The sequence below is a fragment of the Psammomys obesus genome, unplaced genomic scaffold (assembly GCF_907164565.1).
Source record: "Psammomys obesus unplaced genomic scaffold, mPsaObe1.curated_primary_1811, whole genome shotgun sequence".
NCBI lineage: Eukaryota > Metazoa > Chordata > Mammalia > Rodentia > Muridae > Psammomys > Psammomys obesus.
In genome coordinates, this window is record NW_026585504.1 from 31,518,840 (window position 1) to 31,537,548 (window position 18,709).

Here is an 18,709-nt window from a genome sequence, read left to right on the forward strand (position 1 = left end):
CCAAGTGGGAGAACAGAAAACAGGCTGAACAGTGGACAGGTGTTAGAGCTGGGTGAAGGCTGAAGGTACGGTAGCACATACCTGTATGTGCAGCATATTTTAAGAATCTTGGCAAAAGCAGAGGCCTTGGGAAGGTCAGAGGATAACGGGACTAAGGCACAGTGGAAAGATAAGACTTATTTGACTGGGATGAAGGAAGTGATAAAGATGGCTACTTCCATCTACACAATTATATTTATACCAAATAAGATGGATACATTAGTCTTAATAGTTCATTAAGAACTCCCACAATTAAGTAGAAAATTCCCAGAGATTTCTACTATTATCAGTGTTTTAAAGATGAAAAGGACTTCTCTGAGAATGCATACAAAAGAAATTAACTTAAAGGCAAATATTTTTCTGCTACAATCTTTAAGCAAATACCAAATAAAAAAGTTTTTATTCCACCTCCCTGTTGCCTAAAACTGTAAGAATATAAGCAAATATTTAATGTCAGAGGAGATTATTTGTAGAATTCAGTATATGTGGTTTTCGGATTATTCAGTGGCAAGTTAGTGACATCAAGAAAGTTTTCCATTCATTTAAAAGCAGTCAAGTTTTATTTAAGGCATAATAAGTTTGTTTTATCGTTGGAGAGACTTAGGCGTCCACTCGGTTTACACAATTCCACTTTCTCCACGGGGGAGCTGCGCTGGATCCAGTCCCATCTTCTTCATGGAGACAGCAATGTCAAACAGGTAATCATAGCACTCACACCTGCAGAAGAAGAGGCGGGAGAACGGAACGTCTGTGTCAGGACAAACTTCTTCAGTCCGACCACCAGGTCTCCCAAGGTTAGCTTTGCTTTGTTTCTACATTTTCTACTTAGGTCATTACCAAAGTTTCTTATTTTGATTCCAACAGTTTTCAAACATGCAGAGGAATCACACTGAACTGCGCAACTACATCGTTTACTTCTCAGGAAGTATATCACACACACAAAGCTACAGTTTTTATTATGTGCTATATTTTTAAATGAAATGTAATACTTCCCAGTGATTCAGCAGAATGAAAATCAGGTCTCCACAAATAACAATAATAGATTACTGAAGCTGAAATCAGTTAACCAACAGACACATGAAAAACATGTATTTCATTTTAAATCCTAACCGTGTTGAGTTCATTTTCACATCCTGAGTGTGATTTGTATAAAATATTCTTGGATTCAGTCTTACATGGTTTTTGCTTTCTCCCAGGTTTCTCCCCACACGTACACCCCATGACGTCTGACGAGAACCGCACAGGAGTCTGGGTACTCATTCATGGCACGAGCCATCCGCTCTTTGAGGTCCTTTTCTTCAGGAGTGTTCTCAATAATGGGTACCACTAACACATCATCATATCTACAAGACAGAACAAGACATTTTCTCCCACTGAAATATCAATATTCTATTTGTAATTTTTCCTGTTAGTAACCAGTCAGGTACCATTTATCTCTAAACAGAACTCCAACTTCTCCAACTACAAAACAAGATGCTGCAAGTTATATCTTGTATCTATACCAAAAGATAACATTGAAATCTGGCAGGTAGCCCTAAGTTTAAATGGCAGAAATTTGTACAGTATGCGAGAAACTTAAAAAGAAATTAAGATCATACAAGTATTTCCTTGAAGCAAAGATGATCATAACATTTTAAACATGAGACAGAAAATTATATACCTTACACACAGAAGTATAGAAAAGATGAGACTTTGAACTATATCTTAAACAGTAGGAGTATTTCCCAACAATATAAAAAAATCACTATATTTTTTTTTAAATCATTAGGCAGAATACCAAAATGTCTTGACAGGCACGGCAGTCAATGCAGGTGTGGTTTGTGGCACCAGGATGGAAAGAGCCTTCTAGTAACAATCACTAAGGTTACGGCAGTCCTTTCACAAAAGTCGAATCTGCCACATTAGAACTTTTGTTTCTACTTTTTTTTCCTTAGTAAATACATGAGATTAAAGTCAGAATATAATAATGTTCAAAGAAGTAACTCCCCTACAAGTGAAACTAAGTTCATTCCTGAGGTCAATTGTAACCCATGACAACTCAGACAAATGTTCATTTATACATGGATTTTTTTCCCATGCTGACTTTTCACCAATGCAGTGAGTAAACTTAACAACAAAAACGTCCCAAGTGTTATCTGAAATGACCACTTTCAGGCAGGCATAGACTAAACAGCTGTCATGTGATTAATAATTTGGGCGACCATTATCATAGAATTGCCCATGATTCCACTATAGTTGAGATGGAAGTAAATACACAATATCCACAGTGAAGAAGGAGCGAGTTGCTGGTCTCCCATCTTTCCTAAAACTAGCCAGAAGGGCGGCAGACTTCTACTTTCCCATAGCATATGCCACACAGTCAGATATTTCCAGGGGCAAAATAACTTCAAAGCACAGTGAAATCAGAAAACAAATTCAAGCCGACCCTTCATTTCACCAACAGGATGCTGACCCTCACCAGTTAAGTATGAAGCCGAGCTGTGAAAGTCCCCTGCCAGAGTCCTTTGCACTCTAGCAGAGGCATGCTGCTATACTGACGCATGCACATGCTCCCCTCACCTGGAGAGGAGGAGGTGCCTAGTGCTGACTTTGTTTTGCTTCGCTGTGCTGCTAATGATGGAGCCCAGGGCCTTGCAAGTGTTAAGCACATACTCCACTGCTTTAACTTTTCCCATTTCTATTTAGTTTTCATTGAGCCAAGGAAGGCTTTAGGCACACAATAAACAGTCACGGAAATCAAGGCAAATAAAATCTTCAGCACTCTGACTTAAACGCGTCCAACCTGTTCCCTTCAGTCACAGTGGGACACTATTGGGGTGTCTTTAGTAGCAGGGGCACTCTCCTCTGATGGAGAGGGAGAATCAGGCCCTGTAGGAAATTAAGAAGGGTGAAGGTTCACAAGAATGCTACCAGCTAAAAGCAAGGCTCAGCTTGTACCTGGCCACTGGAAGCCTGTTTCTTCAAGTCACTCCAGTCTAGATTTATGACTAGCGACTACATTTTTGCAGGCTGGTGGATTTGTTTAAATTTAGTTACAGGGTTATTGTTCTTCAATTTTATGTCACTCACATCACGAATTCTGAAATACAGTCATTTATGCAATTAAAATGAACAGAAAGGTTTCTTTGTAAACAGGAGTGTATCCTAGAAATAGATGAAGTCAGCATGAACATGGTCCCAGCTCAAGCTTGAGGAGGATAAAGCAGAGGTAAGGAGATCTTGCTCTCTCAGTGCTGAAAAGAGGGCTGTCCCCGCCCACCTGACAGACACCCCAGCCAAGACTTTTGCTCACTTCAGTGGAGCAAAAATTCCATTCTTTGTGTTGCTAATAATTCAGCATGGCTGGGGAAGGGAGGAAGAGTCCGTGTCACTGAGAGTGCATCTGAAAGTATAATATTAAGTGGGGTATTACTCAACACAGACCCACTGCACCTCATTAGAAGCATAAAAAAATCATGGTCTGACTTAACAAAGAGAAGGAAAAATGTATGCCAAATAAGTTAGTAAAAAATTATACCTGTAATACCCTCCTGAGGTACATTTCCGTATTCCTTTGATCATCTCTTGATGTGTAATTTTAAACTCCTGTCCTGGAAACAGAAGGGTGGCCATCACAGCAGCTTTAGAGTGGGTATGAATCACTGCGCCTGCTCCTGCAGCATAAAGGGCCAGATGCTCAGTGAAAAGAACTTACATCGTTAAAAGAAAATCAACATATATCCCCATGTAACTTTATGTACACGTTTGGTTTTGGACTTAACTTTTTTCATAGAAAAAACTGGTGGTGAGTAAGAGGGTGTTCTAGTTAGTTTCTGTTGCTGAGATAAAATGCTGACCAAATGCAGCCTAGGGTTTATTTGTCCCAGGCCACTGAGAGAAGTCAGCATAGGAACTCAAGGCAGGAAGCTGGAGGTTAGAACTGAAGCAAAGGCCAAAAGGGAATGCTGTTGGCTGCCTGGTTCTCGCGTCTTGCTTAACCTATTTTCTTATACAATCCAGGACCACTTCCCCAGGATAGCACCACCCACAGTGGGCTGGGCCCTCCTATGCCCATCATTGATCAAGAAAATGTCCCCACAGACCTGCCTACGGGCCAGTCAGATAGAAGCAATTCCTTATCAGGAGTTCCTCTTTCCAGATGATTCTAGCTTGTGTCAAATTGATGAGAACTAACTAGCAGGAAAGTGGAACAGTGGACCTTCTTCACAGGCTAACCAGAGAACGGAATGAGTCGAAACATTTAGAGTTCTTGTACATATTTGATACTCCAGAGCTGTTGGCTAAAGCTGTAACCACTATCCTTTGGGGAGGCCGACTCTGCAAATGCTCTTTACATCAATTACTCTCTGCATACCTCTCATAGTATAAGCGTTCATGAAAAGAGGAGTACACTGGCTTTTCTTGAGCTTCTTAGACGCTGGAGGCCCACTTATGTCCTGCTCATTGATGTCACAGATAAACATGTCTTCTGGCTATTTATAGAGAGAGAGAGAAAAAAAGAAGATCTTAAAAAACAACAAATGTCTCTACTGTGTGTACTTGTATATGCTACAAAAATATGTTTAACATTCAAATTAAATGTTCATGTTTGTTTCCCCATAGGGAGATTCTTTTCTAAGTTTTATACTGTGGCTAGAGTGATGGCTCTGTAGGTAGGCACATGGGCAGCTCTTCCAGAGGACCTAGGTTTGGTCCCCAACACCCACATGGTGGCTCTGCACCATCTGACCTCAGTTCCAGGGACATGATGCCCTCTTCTGGTCCCCATGGGGACTGCATGCACACAGTGTACAGATATACATGATGGCAAAACAAAGTTTTAAACTATCAAAAACTTTCTCGAGAGTTAACAAAAGACATTTCTTTTACAGTTTGGAGGATCAAATTGGATGTAGAAACAATTATGTAATTAACGATGTTGCTGTCAGTTCACAAATTTGGGCCTGCTGTGTCATAACTATTTTTTAGAAAATCTACATAAAGAAATCAGCTTTCTCAGATGGGTGTTTGAACTTCCTTATTCCTTGAGAAACTCAGTAAAAACACTGCTCTTCGGGAATTCGGGAGTATGTCGACCCAGCTTTTCCTTAGTGATGCTGCGTATTTCTGATCTGCAACTTCCAAACTCCAGGGCTCATCACAGACCACAATAGAAACTTTCATGAAGAAAAAACTTTTTATTTTTCTTCCCTTAAATCAAAGTTGTATGTATTTGGTTAGATTTGGGGAATTACTCTAGCATTGATAGAGAATGCCACTTCTTAAATTTTTGAAACAAAATTTCCCCACTTAAAATTAGAATAGCTCTGCCATTGAAAATATCCATCAGTTTGTGTGAGCCGAGCCCATCAGCAGGCCCATCTCACTGGCCTGATAAAGTGGAAGGAGGCCGCAGTTCTAACTGCTGCCTGCCAGTTTTCTGAATGGGATTCTAAAGATTTATTTATTCTTATAAAAAATACGCCTGCATGTATGTCTGTGTGCCACATGCATACCTGGTCCCCTCAGCGGTCAGAAGGGTGGCTTTAGGTCCCCTGCCACTGCAGCTACAGGCACTTGTGAGCCAGGGTAGGTGCTGAGAACCAAACCCAGGTCCTCTGCTCTTAACCAGTGAGCCATCGCTCCAGCCCTGAAGGAAATTTCAAAACACATGCTGGTTATGGGGAGGATCCTGGCCACCTTAAACAAGCACTTTATAATTACTCAACAAATATTTAATAATTACTTGGCAAATGTTTGTTGATTAGTTAAATTATCACAACAGAACCACCCTTCAAAGCTAACATAACCTTTTAGAAGCAATTCCACTTCATGGAACAGCATTAAGGAGAGGGGACAGAGGGCTTACAAAGGGTCCTTTGGCATACCTGAATGCGTTCCTTTTGCACGCCTGAGGGAGCAATGTAGATTTCATTGCTGGTAACAAAAATATAGAAATTGGTTTTCATTTAGCTAAATTTTTGGTTTTGAAAAAAAAAAAAAAAAGCGTATCCTTCCAGTCAAACCATCAAAGCTCTTTAAACATCAAGCCACAAACAGCTGCTTGTTTGAGTGAAAGAGTTAGGGCGCACAGGATAAGCTACTTTGTAGCACTGGTGGCCCAGACAAACTCATAGTAGCAAACTCATAGTAGCTGCTTTTGTCTTTCCTGCTTTCACATATATGTATTTCTTTTCATGGGGGTAAAAAAATCAACGCTAATAACAGCACTATCTAGAGGAAAGATAAATCTAAATATGTAAGCATTTAGCACTTTTTGGCATGAATGAACAGAATTCTGTATCCTATGTAAAATACAGTAACTCTAAAATACAATTAGGTAAAATGTATGTCTGATTGAGAACATTTCTTCATTGCAAAGAATGAGATTCAAATTTATTACATGAAGTCATGAAGTGCAGAGCCCTCTCCTGGACAGTTTGCTAAATTATGTCATCAGCACAGGGTGACTTTGTAGAAGAGTTTCCTCTATGACACAAATCTTAGACATTATATGGCAGCAAAGCAATCACAAAAAGTTAGAAATGCAAGAAAGGTATCGAAGGCGTTTGCACATGCGTATAGTCACAGCACATAGGAGGCTGAACAGGGAAGATCAGCATGGGAAATGCAGCCAGCAAATACCTGAAACAACACACACACACATGCATGCACACATATGTAAATGCGCACACACAACCCATACTGAGAAAGAGAGAGAGAGAGAGGGAGAAAGAGAGAGAGAATGCACTTTTGTTCTGGGTGTTAGATGTATACTTTGTACGATTTTCTGCCAGGTCCTCTATGGTGCTGCTAAATTTAACCTGCAACATAATTTCCAAATCTTCCACATTCTCTCCACTTCACAGGACAGTCCTTTGCCTCACTTATCAGTTTGAGTTGCCAGAGCATATAAATGAGCTGCCACCAAGACAGAAACCATGCGAGCACAAGCATCTGGAACTCTAGCGTCTGACATGGAGGCAGAAACGCATAATGGACAAGATCAAAGGCTTCACAGTGAAAATGAGGATGGCCTGTATGAAGCTGCTGACATGGTTACTACAAAATATACAGACTTTACACTGACAAGGAAGACCGTGAAATGAGTTTCTTGGTAAATCAGACTGTAAAGGCCTGAGAGGTGAGCAGAATGCAGGGTGCAATGAGCTCGTGCATGCGTTGGGTCTCCTGAAGCAGCTGCAGCACTCACTCTGCCGCACAGGGCAAGTGTGGCCGCCCTCCTTCTACAAGCAACACAACAGACCACAGCCCCAGAGACCCACTCCCCAGCTTTGTGAGCACAAAGGAATTCTAGCTGTGCCATGTTTGTCTGTATTGTTGTCTTTGAAACGGGAATTAATTTAGACTTTGATCTACTTTGAGTAAGTCAAAGACAAGCTAAGTAGATTTTTGACATATTTATATCAACACAAAAAGAGAAATGTGATAAACATATAAGAATATTTTGTTTTAGGAGATAACATACAAAAGACTGAAGGAAAATATTTGCCTGGTTCTATAAGCCACAAATAAAAAGAAACTTGACATTCCGGAGAATTAAGTCTGGAGTTTCTTTCTCTATATTACTTGTGCTTTCATTCTACGGTAAACAAAAGGAAACAAACAAATAAACAAAAACAAGAGTTGATACTACATCTGTGCTCAGGAGTGTCTATTTTTATCTACCCTCTGGTGGTTAGAGAGCACTGGAATATTACACTTCAGTGGCTCGTTACCGTATGTGTTTATCAAATATGTTTTTAACAGCATGCAACAGGCTTAGTGTGGCTGGCACATATCAATGAAGACAGAAAATGCTAAATCTAAACATTACAGAGCAAGCCTAAGGGCAATGGCTGCTGAATGTTGTGGAATTACGTTGACGATTCCTACGCGTGTCCTCACTTTCAATCCAATGTGTGTCTTTGCTGTCAGACACACTCACTCACACGCACTTCCTGTTACCATTCACTAGTCATATAAGCTGGCGTGGATGAGCCAAACATTGCAATCTGTCAATATTTTTATATTCCCAAAGACTATCATCTGCATGACTCTAGTATGTTACATTTCTTTTCAAACTTATTTGCACAGGGAACCAGAACCAGAAGACAAAACTATCACCAGAAACGTGAAGGTGAGTAATAGTGGCAAATAAAGCCATATCCCTAATATCCCAAATATTAGGGATAACATTCAACATTTTACTAAAAATGCCCATTTTAGTCTGTAAAGCATAAACCTGAAGCCAAACAATGCCTTAAAACTTTGGCTCTTCCCACTTGTGGCCTCTAGGGGGAGCTCATTGCCCATTAAAAATAAAGAAAACTTCTATATGATGCAACTTTCCTATAAATTGATTGTAGTGCTATAAAAGCCACTACATATTAAGACATGGGCCAATAAATGGTTTATGCTGGCCACACACAATCAATGTGTGGAACAGTAAAGTTCTTATAGATAGAGAAGTCCTTTACAATTTCTTGCTTTAAAGAAACCACTCCTGAGTTTGCATTCTCCTGTTAACTTTCCTGTATATATATTTTAAAAAGACAGAAATGACTATTTTTAGTATAGCTTGGTAGGAGAGTTATTATGATAAAAAAACTATTTTCTGCCCATGCAAATAACTAAAGGCGACATTTAGAACATGACTTACTATAAATCATACATCAGGGAAATTAAAGTGCAGGCACTTGTCTTCTAAATAGATAAGTGAAACAGGGGCAAATTAGTAAGAATTTCAGGTATATTGTGAATAAGAAAACTTGAATGTTTAGGCAAAACAGTCTGAACATCTGCACAAAGCTGAACTGACACATTAGCACCTGGGGTGATGATGGTGAAAGACAGGACATGGATGGACATGCAGGCCATGAGGGGACACACTTCCTCTGTACTGAGAATCCTTTTATCCACAGCTGATCACGCTGTTGACTAAGGCACCTCTGCTATTTCCCACTACTGAACTAATATTTCAGGAATGACACTAATTTGAAGCAGATGGTATTACAAACTCATCATCTTGTGGGGTGCAATAAAATTCTTTTATTAAGATGTTCTGATTCTATTTTAAAATCCATTTCCTATTATGAAATGCAGACTCCTTGGGGAATACATACACATACATATGTACATGTATACACATACATATCATGTACGTATACACTAAACAGATAAATGTCTTAATAACCCAATTTTGCTAAAGAGAAAAGGTGAATTAGAATGCAAAATAAAATTCAGCCTCCAGTAACAATATTCCTACATTTCGGGAGGGAAGCATTAATCATCTTCCAGAAAGCCCCTGGGGAAGTCGGCATCACCTTGAGAGTAATTCCAGTGCTGTATTTATTCCTCATCTGCTGGAGGACAAGACAGTCACTGAATCCAATGAGCAGTAGAAAACGATTCCTTCTTTCTCTTTAAAACCAGTGCCTCAGAGGAGCAGATATCAGCAAGCGTTGTGCCTATTAATCCTGATATCTCTGCTTAGAATACATAGCACATGGGTTTTTTTTAAAAACTCTGTAAACATGGATTTTTGAATTTTTAATGATTAATAATCTGTATTTAAGTGGCTTTTAAATATCTCTCTGAACTTTTGGAATCAATCTTTGACTGCCTAGAGAAGATCTTGCTAAAGTCCAGGTACATGAACATCCTTGATGGACTGCTACCTACCTGCCTTTGGTATTCCAGAGAGGACTAAATTATCCCAATTAGCAACTGGGATTCAAAAGCCTCTACTTATTATGCTTGTTGCATCTGCTCCTTGGTTCCACTGGGTTATGCAAATAGCCACTGATCATGTAGAAAGTATTCAGCTTCTGTACCACATTAAACTGACTATCAGCTGGATTTGGACACAGCACCTGTGGCCTGCTGAAATGGAGAACTCCTGAGCTGAAATCAGCCAGAGACTTACCCATGCTTCAAGCTAATTCCTCCGCCAGTGCCGGTGACCCAGCCCAGATGGTAAAACTGTTTGCAAAGTTCTGGGATCAGGAATCTGGGATGTTCCTTGTCCTTAAACAGAACATAATGATTTCTTAAATAGACTCTGTAATCTGTGTATTCCAGCTGGCATTTCTATAAAAACATATTTCAGAATACACAGGTGAGCTTTTCAGACAAAACACGTAGCTAGAACATCATAAATCATGGTTATTGCATGTTCAATATAGTCTGTGTTGGTTCAGTTTCATTTTTATCTTAAAGCTGTCCTATTTCCCAAAGTGACTTTAATATCATCTCCTATTACAATTAAAATAAATACTATAAAAACAAAAATAAAACAAATAACAATAAACAAATCCTACTCACACATACATAATATACACATTCACATGGTTTTAGGCAAGTATTATGAAGGATTGTTGATAAAGCAGCCTTTAGAATATAAAATTCAGAGCATGGGAGAAAGCCAGACATTCTGTAAAGTTCAGACCAACACAGGCTTAGGAGTTGGCAGACTTAAAGTCCAAACTACCTTGTATCTAATTCACTGTTTACATGATGCTGAGTGTCCTGGCCAGTTTTTACGTAGATGTGGCACAGGCTAGAGTCATCCTGGAAGAGGGAACCTCAATTGAGAAAATGTTCCCACCATATTAGCCTTTGGTGCGTTTTCTTGATTGATGTCTGGAATGGGCCCAGCTGCTGCACCGGCTGGTGGTTGAGCTATATAAGCCACGAGGAGCAAACCACTAAGCAGTACTCTCCACAGTCTCTGCTTCAGCTCCTGCCCCCAGGTTCTTGCCTTGTATTCTTGCCCTGATTTCGCTGGACGATAAACTACAAGCTGTAAGCCAAAATAAACTCTTTGCTCCCCGTGGTGCTTTTGCTCAGTGTTATCATAGCAATGAGAAACCTTAACTAAGACACTGAACCTCACTTTTATTCAACCATTAAAGGAGAACACTTTGAGGAATAAGATGAGAAAAAATAAAGATAAAACACACAGCACAAAGCGGAAGAGGTGGCTCAGCAGTTAAGAGCGTGTACAGCTCTTGCAGGGGAACCCAGTTCAGCCCCTAGCACTCACTACTATCCTAACTCCAGCTCAAGCACAAAGAAGCCTTGGGCCTTCTTAGGCATCTGCATGTGCACCTATCTACCTACTGACCTCGAACTGCCCCCATCCATATAGAGACACACAGACACAGATACACACACAATATAAAAAAATAACAAAAGCTGGGGCTGGAGGGATGGTTAAGGCCTCCACATTCCTGCAGACGGCTGCAGTTCAGTTCCTGGCACCCATGTCAGGCAGCTCCACTTACACTCCAGTTCCAGAGGACCCAATACGCTCTGCTGGAGTCCTTGGGTGCCCGCACGTATGAGCACATATCACATAGAGCTGCACACATACATACACGTATTTTAAAAGTCTCTCCAGTACAAACACTCCACACAAAACTGCACAGCACAATGCTAAGTTCCTTCCACTTTAAGGAGTTAAAGTTCTTGAACACAAATTACTTAAAGTTAATAATAAAATGGATTTAACTCTTCTGGAGGAATCTAGCCAAAAATTTCTATGCCCCATATAATTTGCTATTTCCTCTTTTTTGGGAACACAAATGATATTTTAATTACATATTAAATACAGCTAATGGAAAGACTCCTGTAGTGTTCCAATCATTAAGACCAAATTTGCGCAACAAATTGCAAACATTACAGAAAATGGTCTATTATTATAGATCCCCTTCCCTTTTGTCTGTTCCCAGTATTGAGGTATTAGAACAATTAGCCGGCTTCCTGCCACCCTAGAGCAATGACAGGGCAGTGCTGTTCCTACAGCTCCCTCTGTCATTCAGATCAGCAAGACACAGCACAGGGAAGGAGTGGAGCCCTGGCAAAGGCACTTGCTGAAGCTGCAGTCACTTAACATGTGCAGCCCGAGCGTGTGAACGTGGAGATGCTGTCTTTGGAACTGGGAAGAGAAGGCTTAGCTTGCGTCCGCTGTTGCTAGACAGGGCTTTCAGTGAGCATCACAGCTCTATGACATGAAGCTGAAGCCTCACCACAGTGAACAGAAGCTACGCTGTGCAGAAACAGAAGATGTTACAGACCTTAAAGTGTAAAAAGCTCTCATTCCACTTTGAAGAAATTTCAGCTTTGACTGTCACAGAAAAGCCTACTTATGCCTAACTGTGGCTCTGCTTATTTCCGTTCCTTCCTTTAGTTTCACCTTAAAACCCAGCATGTGCCTGGACTCAGGCCTTCCTCTGGGAGGACTCTGACACAAACATAAAACAAGCTCTCAGGCGAAAGGTGATGTTCAATGGTAAAGCATATGTTTATTAGCATAAGCAAGGATCCGAATCTGATCCTGAACACCTCCCCCAAAGGAGAGAGTGTCACAGGTATTTAACTTAACAGTTAATAAGGAAAGCATTATGTTATGTTAGAATTGGCTCAAAACAGCATTCAACACACTTGGGCATAAATAACTAGGAACTTGGAATTTTCAAATAAAGACAAACTGGACAAAATCCACAGGATAATACTAAGCAGAATCAGCAGTGAACACACAACTTGTCCGCTGTGGACAGGAAGCTCCAGTGCTGGGACTACTCCACAATTTGCTTAGCTGTGAGCCAGCCTACAGACAACCCTAAGGCAGCCCAGCAAGATTGTTGCTTGCCTTAGTCTTTCACCACTATCACCAAGACTGAATCCAGGAAGGGAGAAGGTGCCGCTGAGCTCCCAGGACGGTGTGTGTGGCTGGGCTTTGCTTCTTCCTGCTTTTTCATCCTGTTCTGTGCATTGCTGGTTTCTCTGCAATGGCACCTTCACTCAAAAGAGCCCTTCCATGCTTTCACCACACTCGGAAACTTCTTTCCATCACACAAACGCTGACAGGAGTTCAAAACAGCCTGCTTTCAGCTTTGTTCCCACTTTGTCAGGGATACTTTCTGGGTGGCGGTTTTCTTAAATGGATCAGGAATCCCCAGGAGTCTGAATTTCAACAGCAGTTTTCTTCCTTTTATTTATGACTGGGGCGAGGGCACACATGTAGAGGTCAAGGCACCACTGTGTAGAGCCAGTTCCCTCCTTCCCCCTCTATGTGGGCTCCAGAGAATGAACTTAGGTAAACTAATGCAGCAACTGCTTTGCCCACGGCCTCAGCTCACAGGCCCGTGTGTAGTTTTACTAATTTTAGGGAATGATATGTGGTTGCCAAGTAATGACACTAATTCTATTTAACTATCCACTATCACTGCCTTCAGAAATGAGTGGATTTTAAACATAAAAATAGTGAGAATAATGTCAGTATAAAAGGTACTTTAACTTCAATGCAATTAATTTGGGGAAATTCATATTTTCATTGTTCACTTTGTAATCCCAATAAATATTCTCCCAGGACTGACATTTAGGGTAGAAGGTAGGCTTTTCCTGTTTGATCTCTTTATCTGAATTTTCTTCCCCTCCATTCTACCATGAGCATTAAACTAACACAGCACTTTGATCAGTGAGCTTGGTCCCTCAAGTCAACAAACACTCCAATACCACTTACTTGATCTGTTACGCCTCTTTATGTCCTAATCTACTTTTCAAGTATTTTTTCACTGTTGATTTATATAAACCCCTCAGTTCTAGCCAAACTCCTTATGGAATCCATTTCAAGATGGCTCTTGGGGATCCCTGTATCCTGATAGTGATACTCATGGCCTGCCACCACAGTGCCAGGATTGGCCCATGCACCAACAGGCTCTGGCAGAAGTGGCTACTGTGCCACTTCTCAGATGATGCCATAAGATGTGCAGGTTCAATGTTGGGTCTCAGGAATCTCTCTCTCTGGGAACACTTGTTCTTTGCTGAGCCAGCACATGCAGAAGGCCACCATGGCCTGAGAAGTCACATGGGTGAACAGATTCTCCTTGTGGAGTCCATCCTTGATGTGACTATTGGCTGTGGCAACAGCTCAAATGCTGCCTCATGAGACCCTAAGCCCGAGCTCAGCACAGCTGCTCCTAGAGTCCTAATCCTGAGCATCTATGGGATACAATCAGTGCTGTTTTCAGCTGCTAAATTAAGGGTGGTTTGCTGTGTAGCAATAGGTAACTAGGTTGTCTTTCTCCCAGGCAAAAATACAGCTTTGTTTACACTCTGGCTGCTCACGCTGGAGCTCCAGTTGTTGCAATTCTCTCAAACCCTGCTGGTCAGCTTTTACTCAGTAAGATGTGGCCATCCTCCTTCTGGGATTTATTATACACTTCAGTCATTCACTCAGCAAACCGTGAATGCTAATACTTGATAGGCCCCGAAAAGAAATATCAGGGCAATAAGATCCACTTTGAGGAGCTTGACCTCATAAAGAATTTCACAGTTATGGGATGATGGTGTATAAAAGAAAATGGCTGGGGAATAATGGAAGTAGAGGCTATAGAGAGGAGGGAAAAGAGTTGGGAAGAGTGCTTGAGTTCATGAAGTGTGGTGAGAATGAGCTGTACAGGTGGACAGGAAAACTCAGGAAATGGAACTTGTTGCAAATTAGGTTCTGTGGATACAGATGGGAAGCAGGATATATTTTTAACTTTGCATGCTTGGTGCCCACAGAGGCCAGAAGATAAGCCACCATATGGGTGATGGCAATGGAACCCAGGTCCTCTGGAAGAACAGCCAGTGCTTTTAACCACTGAGTCATCTTCCCAACTTTTTTTTTTTCTTTTTCTTTTTGAGACACCGCCTCCTTTTGAACCTGCAGGCCACTCTTTCAGCTCGAGCAACTGGCCAACAGATCCTGGGGATCCTCTTGTCTTCATTCTTTCCAGGGCTGGGGTTACAGGAATGTGTCACTGCATCCAACTTCTACATGGGTGCTGGATCCAAATTAAGTCAGCATGCTTCACAGTGTCCACTGTGCTTGCCAAGCTATCTCCCCACCCCTCACACTCTGCTCTCAAACATCTGACTATGGCAGTAGGGAAAAGACAATGAAGGGCAGTGACCAAGAAAGCAAAGACTAGACCAGTAAAAAGGTCAGTGAAATATTTCAGAAGTGAACCTGTAAGAGTGACACTGGAAATGGGTTTAGAAGATTTAAAAACTTTAAGAGTGAGAAAGCTAAAGGTCATGCACCTTAGAGAAATTATATCATCTAATTTATCAATCATATGAACCACTCATTATGCCCTGTGGTAACCAATCTCCCCTTGAACTCCAGAAAAGGAAGACTCAAACAATAACTGAGGCCCTTGAGCATCTTCATGTGTGTGAATATCATTCCACTGAAGTGTATTCTGACCTTTTCTGATGCTCTACTTCAACACTTCCTTGCTACTTTTGGAAATCAGTGTGGATTTTTATTACAACTGCTTGAATAAGAAGTCAAGAACCTAGAAATAGCTGATCCTGACCCAGAGTACCAGGAACAATATGAATGCACACAAGGGTAAAAAGTCCCTGTGGGGAGTTGGACAGTATCGACTTAGGACTACCGGAGAAAACAGCAGTGTTGTCGGCTCTGTTGAGGTCCCTTCTGAGGGTTGAAATAACCAGGATGAAATGGGCAAATGAGCACAGTTGTAGAATGATCTCTAACAACATTCAGCTCCTCGGCGGAAGCACAATGAAGAAGATAGCAGGGTTCTGGCCGAGGGCTGCATTAGGCCCAGGGTGTCTGTAAATTAAGTCAGTCTTAATTACCTTAAGTAACATTTTTTTTAACTGTTACTTATTTTAGTTATTTGTGCACACGTGTGCATGTATGTATGTGGACATGACACCTGTCAGAGAACAACTTGCAGGAGTTGGTTCTGTCTTAACATGTGGGTCCTGGGGACCAAACTCAGGTGTCAGGCTTGGCAGGGAACACTTCACTGAGCCATCTCACTGGCTCCCTAAGTATCGAATGCTTTGAAGAACTGGATCTGGAAGCCAGACCAAAGTGGGTTTCACTCATTTCATTTAGAAGTAAATGAAATTTGCAGGCATAAAATTCTAAAGATTCTTTCAGTAATGTTGCTGTGGCCAGGAGTCCTAGATAAGAAAACAGATGGAAAAACTGGTCAATAAGAACAATTTCCTATCATATGTAGTAGTGGTCATCATTTTTTAGACAATATGACAAAATGCCTGAGATAACTATCATGAGAACGGTTTATTTTGGCTTATAGTTTTATAGGCTCCAGTCCATGATCAGTTGGGTCTATTACTTTTAGGCCTCTGGTGGGGTGCAGGATGTTAATGATAAAGGTACATGGTGGCACAAAAGGCTCTCCTAATGGCCAGGAAGCAAAAGAAAAAGAGGGTACATAGGGTATTTCATGCCTTTTGGGGCCACATGCTCATTGGTATATGGATCTCTCAATAGTCTCCATCCTGTATAGGTGCTTCTACTTCTAAATGGTACCAATCTAAAGAGAGGATACACCATTCATCACAGAGGCCTTTGGGGACATTCAAGATCCAAATGACAGCATATACTAAGAGGCAGAAGTAGAAGATAAGAAGAGATGGAAGGCATAGGAGATCTATGGACTAATAAATAAGTTCTCTTCTGCTAGGGAAGAGAAACTGAGAGTGGGAACAAAAGGATGTAATTGTCTTAAACAAGAGGAAGAACGAAGGTACAGGTATATATATGACCAACTATCAACAATAGGAATTGCCAACATTTGTTGAGTGCTTATTCTGTGTCAGGCACTACTGTTAAAGCTGTATGGACCATTTTATCCTTATACCAACTCTTTTATACTAAAAGATTAACTTGTCTAAGATTACCAGTTAACTAACAGCAGGGCCAGGATTTGAATCCAGGCAATGTGGCTATACATTCCTACTCCTTTACTTTTAAATGACACTGTAGCTGGAAAGAGGAAGAAGCTGAAGTTGAAAAGTTTGTATCTAACAGCTTTCCCTATCATTGCAACTTCCCAGGCCACAGGCTTGGGCCCAAGATGAGGAGAGATTAAAGGTCTTGGAATAGTTACCTTAAGCAGCATAAAAAGTAGTCCTCAAAGGGAAAGCACGTGGGCAGGACATTATAGTGTATACAGATTCACTGATTCATATACCTGACCTATCGTTTTTTCTTAAGAGTTCTCAGCAGCTTCGGGAAGAGAAACTCAAGGCACTAGGTACCCTATAGTGTAAAGCAGACTCTGATAGAAGGTATGTAGAGGCAACAATAGGTATGAGAAAGAAAAATGTGTAATGAACAGATCCAGGGATTGATCAGGGCAGATATTATATGGCCAGGGGGATGGGCTGAGAGTAAAGGGAGGTGAAACTTGGTGGAATGCCAAGAACAAAAAAGACAGAAGGCAGAGATTTAGATGGCCTTTGTAGTACTAGATGGATGTAGTATTAGCACAGAATGAACAACCAGGGTCGCTGCTAGATCTTAGACTAAGTCATGTTCCCCTGCAACTGCCTCTACCTCAGCCTCCTCGTTACTAGCAGGCACCTCTGTCAAGTACACTCCCTTTCCTCAGTCTAGGGAGTCAGAGGCAAACTGACTGTAAACACCAGCTACTCATTAACTACATGGGTCTTCTAGGTACTCACAAAGTCTTTCACAAACACTATCTGAAACTACCTTCCTCTTCTGCATTCCAAAAATACCTTCAGCTTCATAACTCTTGGATCACAGCTTATTTTGCTGACCTGGCACAATACTTATAATGGAAAAAATTCTGTATTTCTATGATAGCTTTCACCAAGATTTACTAATTAGGGGACATATGTCAATACATCTTAGCAAAGATTCTAATATAATGTTTTTCATTTCCTCATTTTCCATATATACACCTGCCTAGGGATAACCGCCAGTGACCAGTATCCTACATGCAAGATCTCTCTCAGTATTGCCTAACTTCAAGATTTTCTTTACGAACTTGGGAAAAGCCACTTACTCAAAGACAATAATGGTTCACAGATGCTCAGCACTAAAACTTTCCTGTGTTTTATTTTTAATTGAGACCTTCAGCCCGAAGGAAGGCTGAAGAAAGCCTTTCTGCAGGGCTTATCACACCACATCGGAACTGTTTATTTTTCTTTTAGTTCTCTTGTTCACCATTTTCTTAGCACGTAGAAGGCATTCCATAAGACTGCGACTGAAAGAAAAACCCATGCACCCCGAGGGTCCATTCTCCTTCAAGAATCATTTCCATGATCTCCCACCTCGTAATGTCACGTAAGGCAGGCAAAGACAACTGCCCAAAACGGTGCTGTCTTCACCACACCGGTACAGTTCCGGTGGCGCAGCTCTAACTTGGGTAGGGAGGAACCTCGGACTGGCGCAGACATGGCTAGGGGTCAGCACCTCGCGCCGTGAACCCACCCGCGTGCCGTAGACCGCTGTCCTTACCTGCGTGGCACATGGCCGCGAGCAACAGTTTCCTTGAGCTTGACAGACAGACATAGTTCTAGCTCCGCTCGGCTCTCGGCCCGCGCTCTTTCCAGGCCGAAGCAGCCCGCAAGAACCCTGTTAGGAGACTGAGCGGGCAGCCTGGGGGCGGAGCGAAAGTGGGAGGCGGGGTCTGAGAACGTTTCGCTCATTGGGAGAGCGCGCGGCGGCGCTGGCCGACAGGTGGGCGTGTCCAGGAGGGCTGGAGGCGGTGCTAGAGGGGCACGTCCTCAAATCCTTAGGAGCGGAGCGCGCCTTGTGGGCGGAGCCAACCTGTAGAGGGCGGGGGCCTGGGCCGTCCTTCAGGCCGCCGCTCTAGCGGTGATA

The 18,709-nt window shown here is 41.7% G+C and overlaps 1 protein-coding gene across 1 annotated transcript; it reads right to left on the reverse strand.

The window, feature by feature from the left end:
• Positions 1-576: 576 nt before the first annotated feature.
• Positions 577-18,484, reverse strand: Apip (APAF1 interacting protein). The gene is made up of 7 exons (XM_055599712.1): positions 18,344-18,484; positions 9,947-10,047; positions 5,907-5,955; positions 4,394-4,511; positions 3,557-3,692; positions 1,215-1,382; positions 577-756 (listed from the first exon to the last, which is right to left on the reverse strand). Exons 1-7 carry the CDS (start codon positions 18,395-18,397, stop codon positions 657-659), a joined length of 726 nt encoding a protein of 241 aa, XP_055455687.1. The 5' UTR covers positions 18,398-18,484; the 3' UTR covers positions 577-656.
• Positions 18,485-18,709: the final 225 nt, after the last annotated feature.

Bases quoted from the DNA above. Each gene is read 5' to 3' on its own strand.
- Apip (XM_055599712.1), bottom strand. From the start codon at position 18,397: ATGTCTGTCTGTCAAGCTCAAGGAAACTGTTGCTCGCGGCCATGTGCC. The intron at 1,383-3,556 runs GTATAATTTTTT...TCTGTCTTGTAG, and splicing joins ACCTCAGGAGGGTATTACAG to ATATGATGATGTGTTAGTGG. The intron at 757-1,214 runs GTAAGACTGAAT...CTTCTTCTGCAG, and splicing joins TGGGAGAAAGCAAAAACCAT to GTGTGAGTGCTATGATTACC.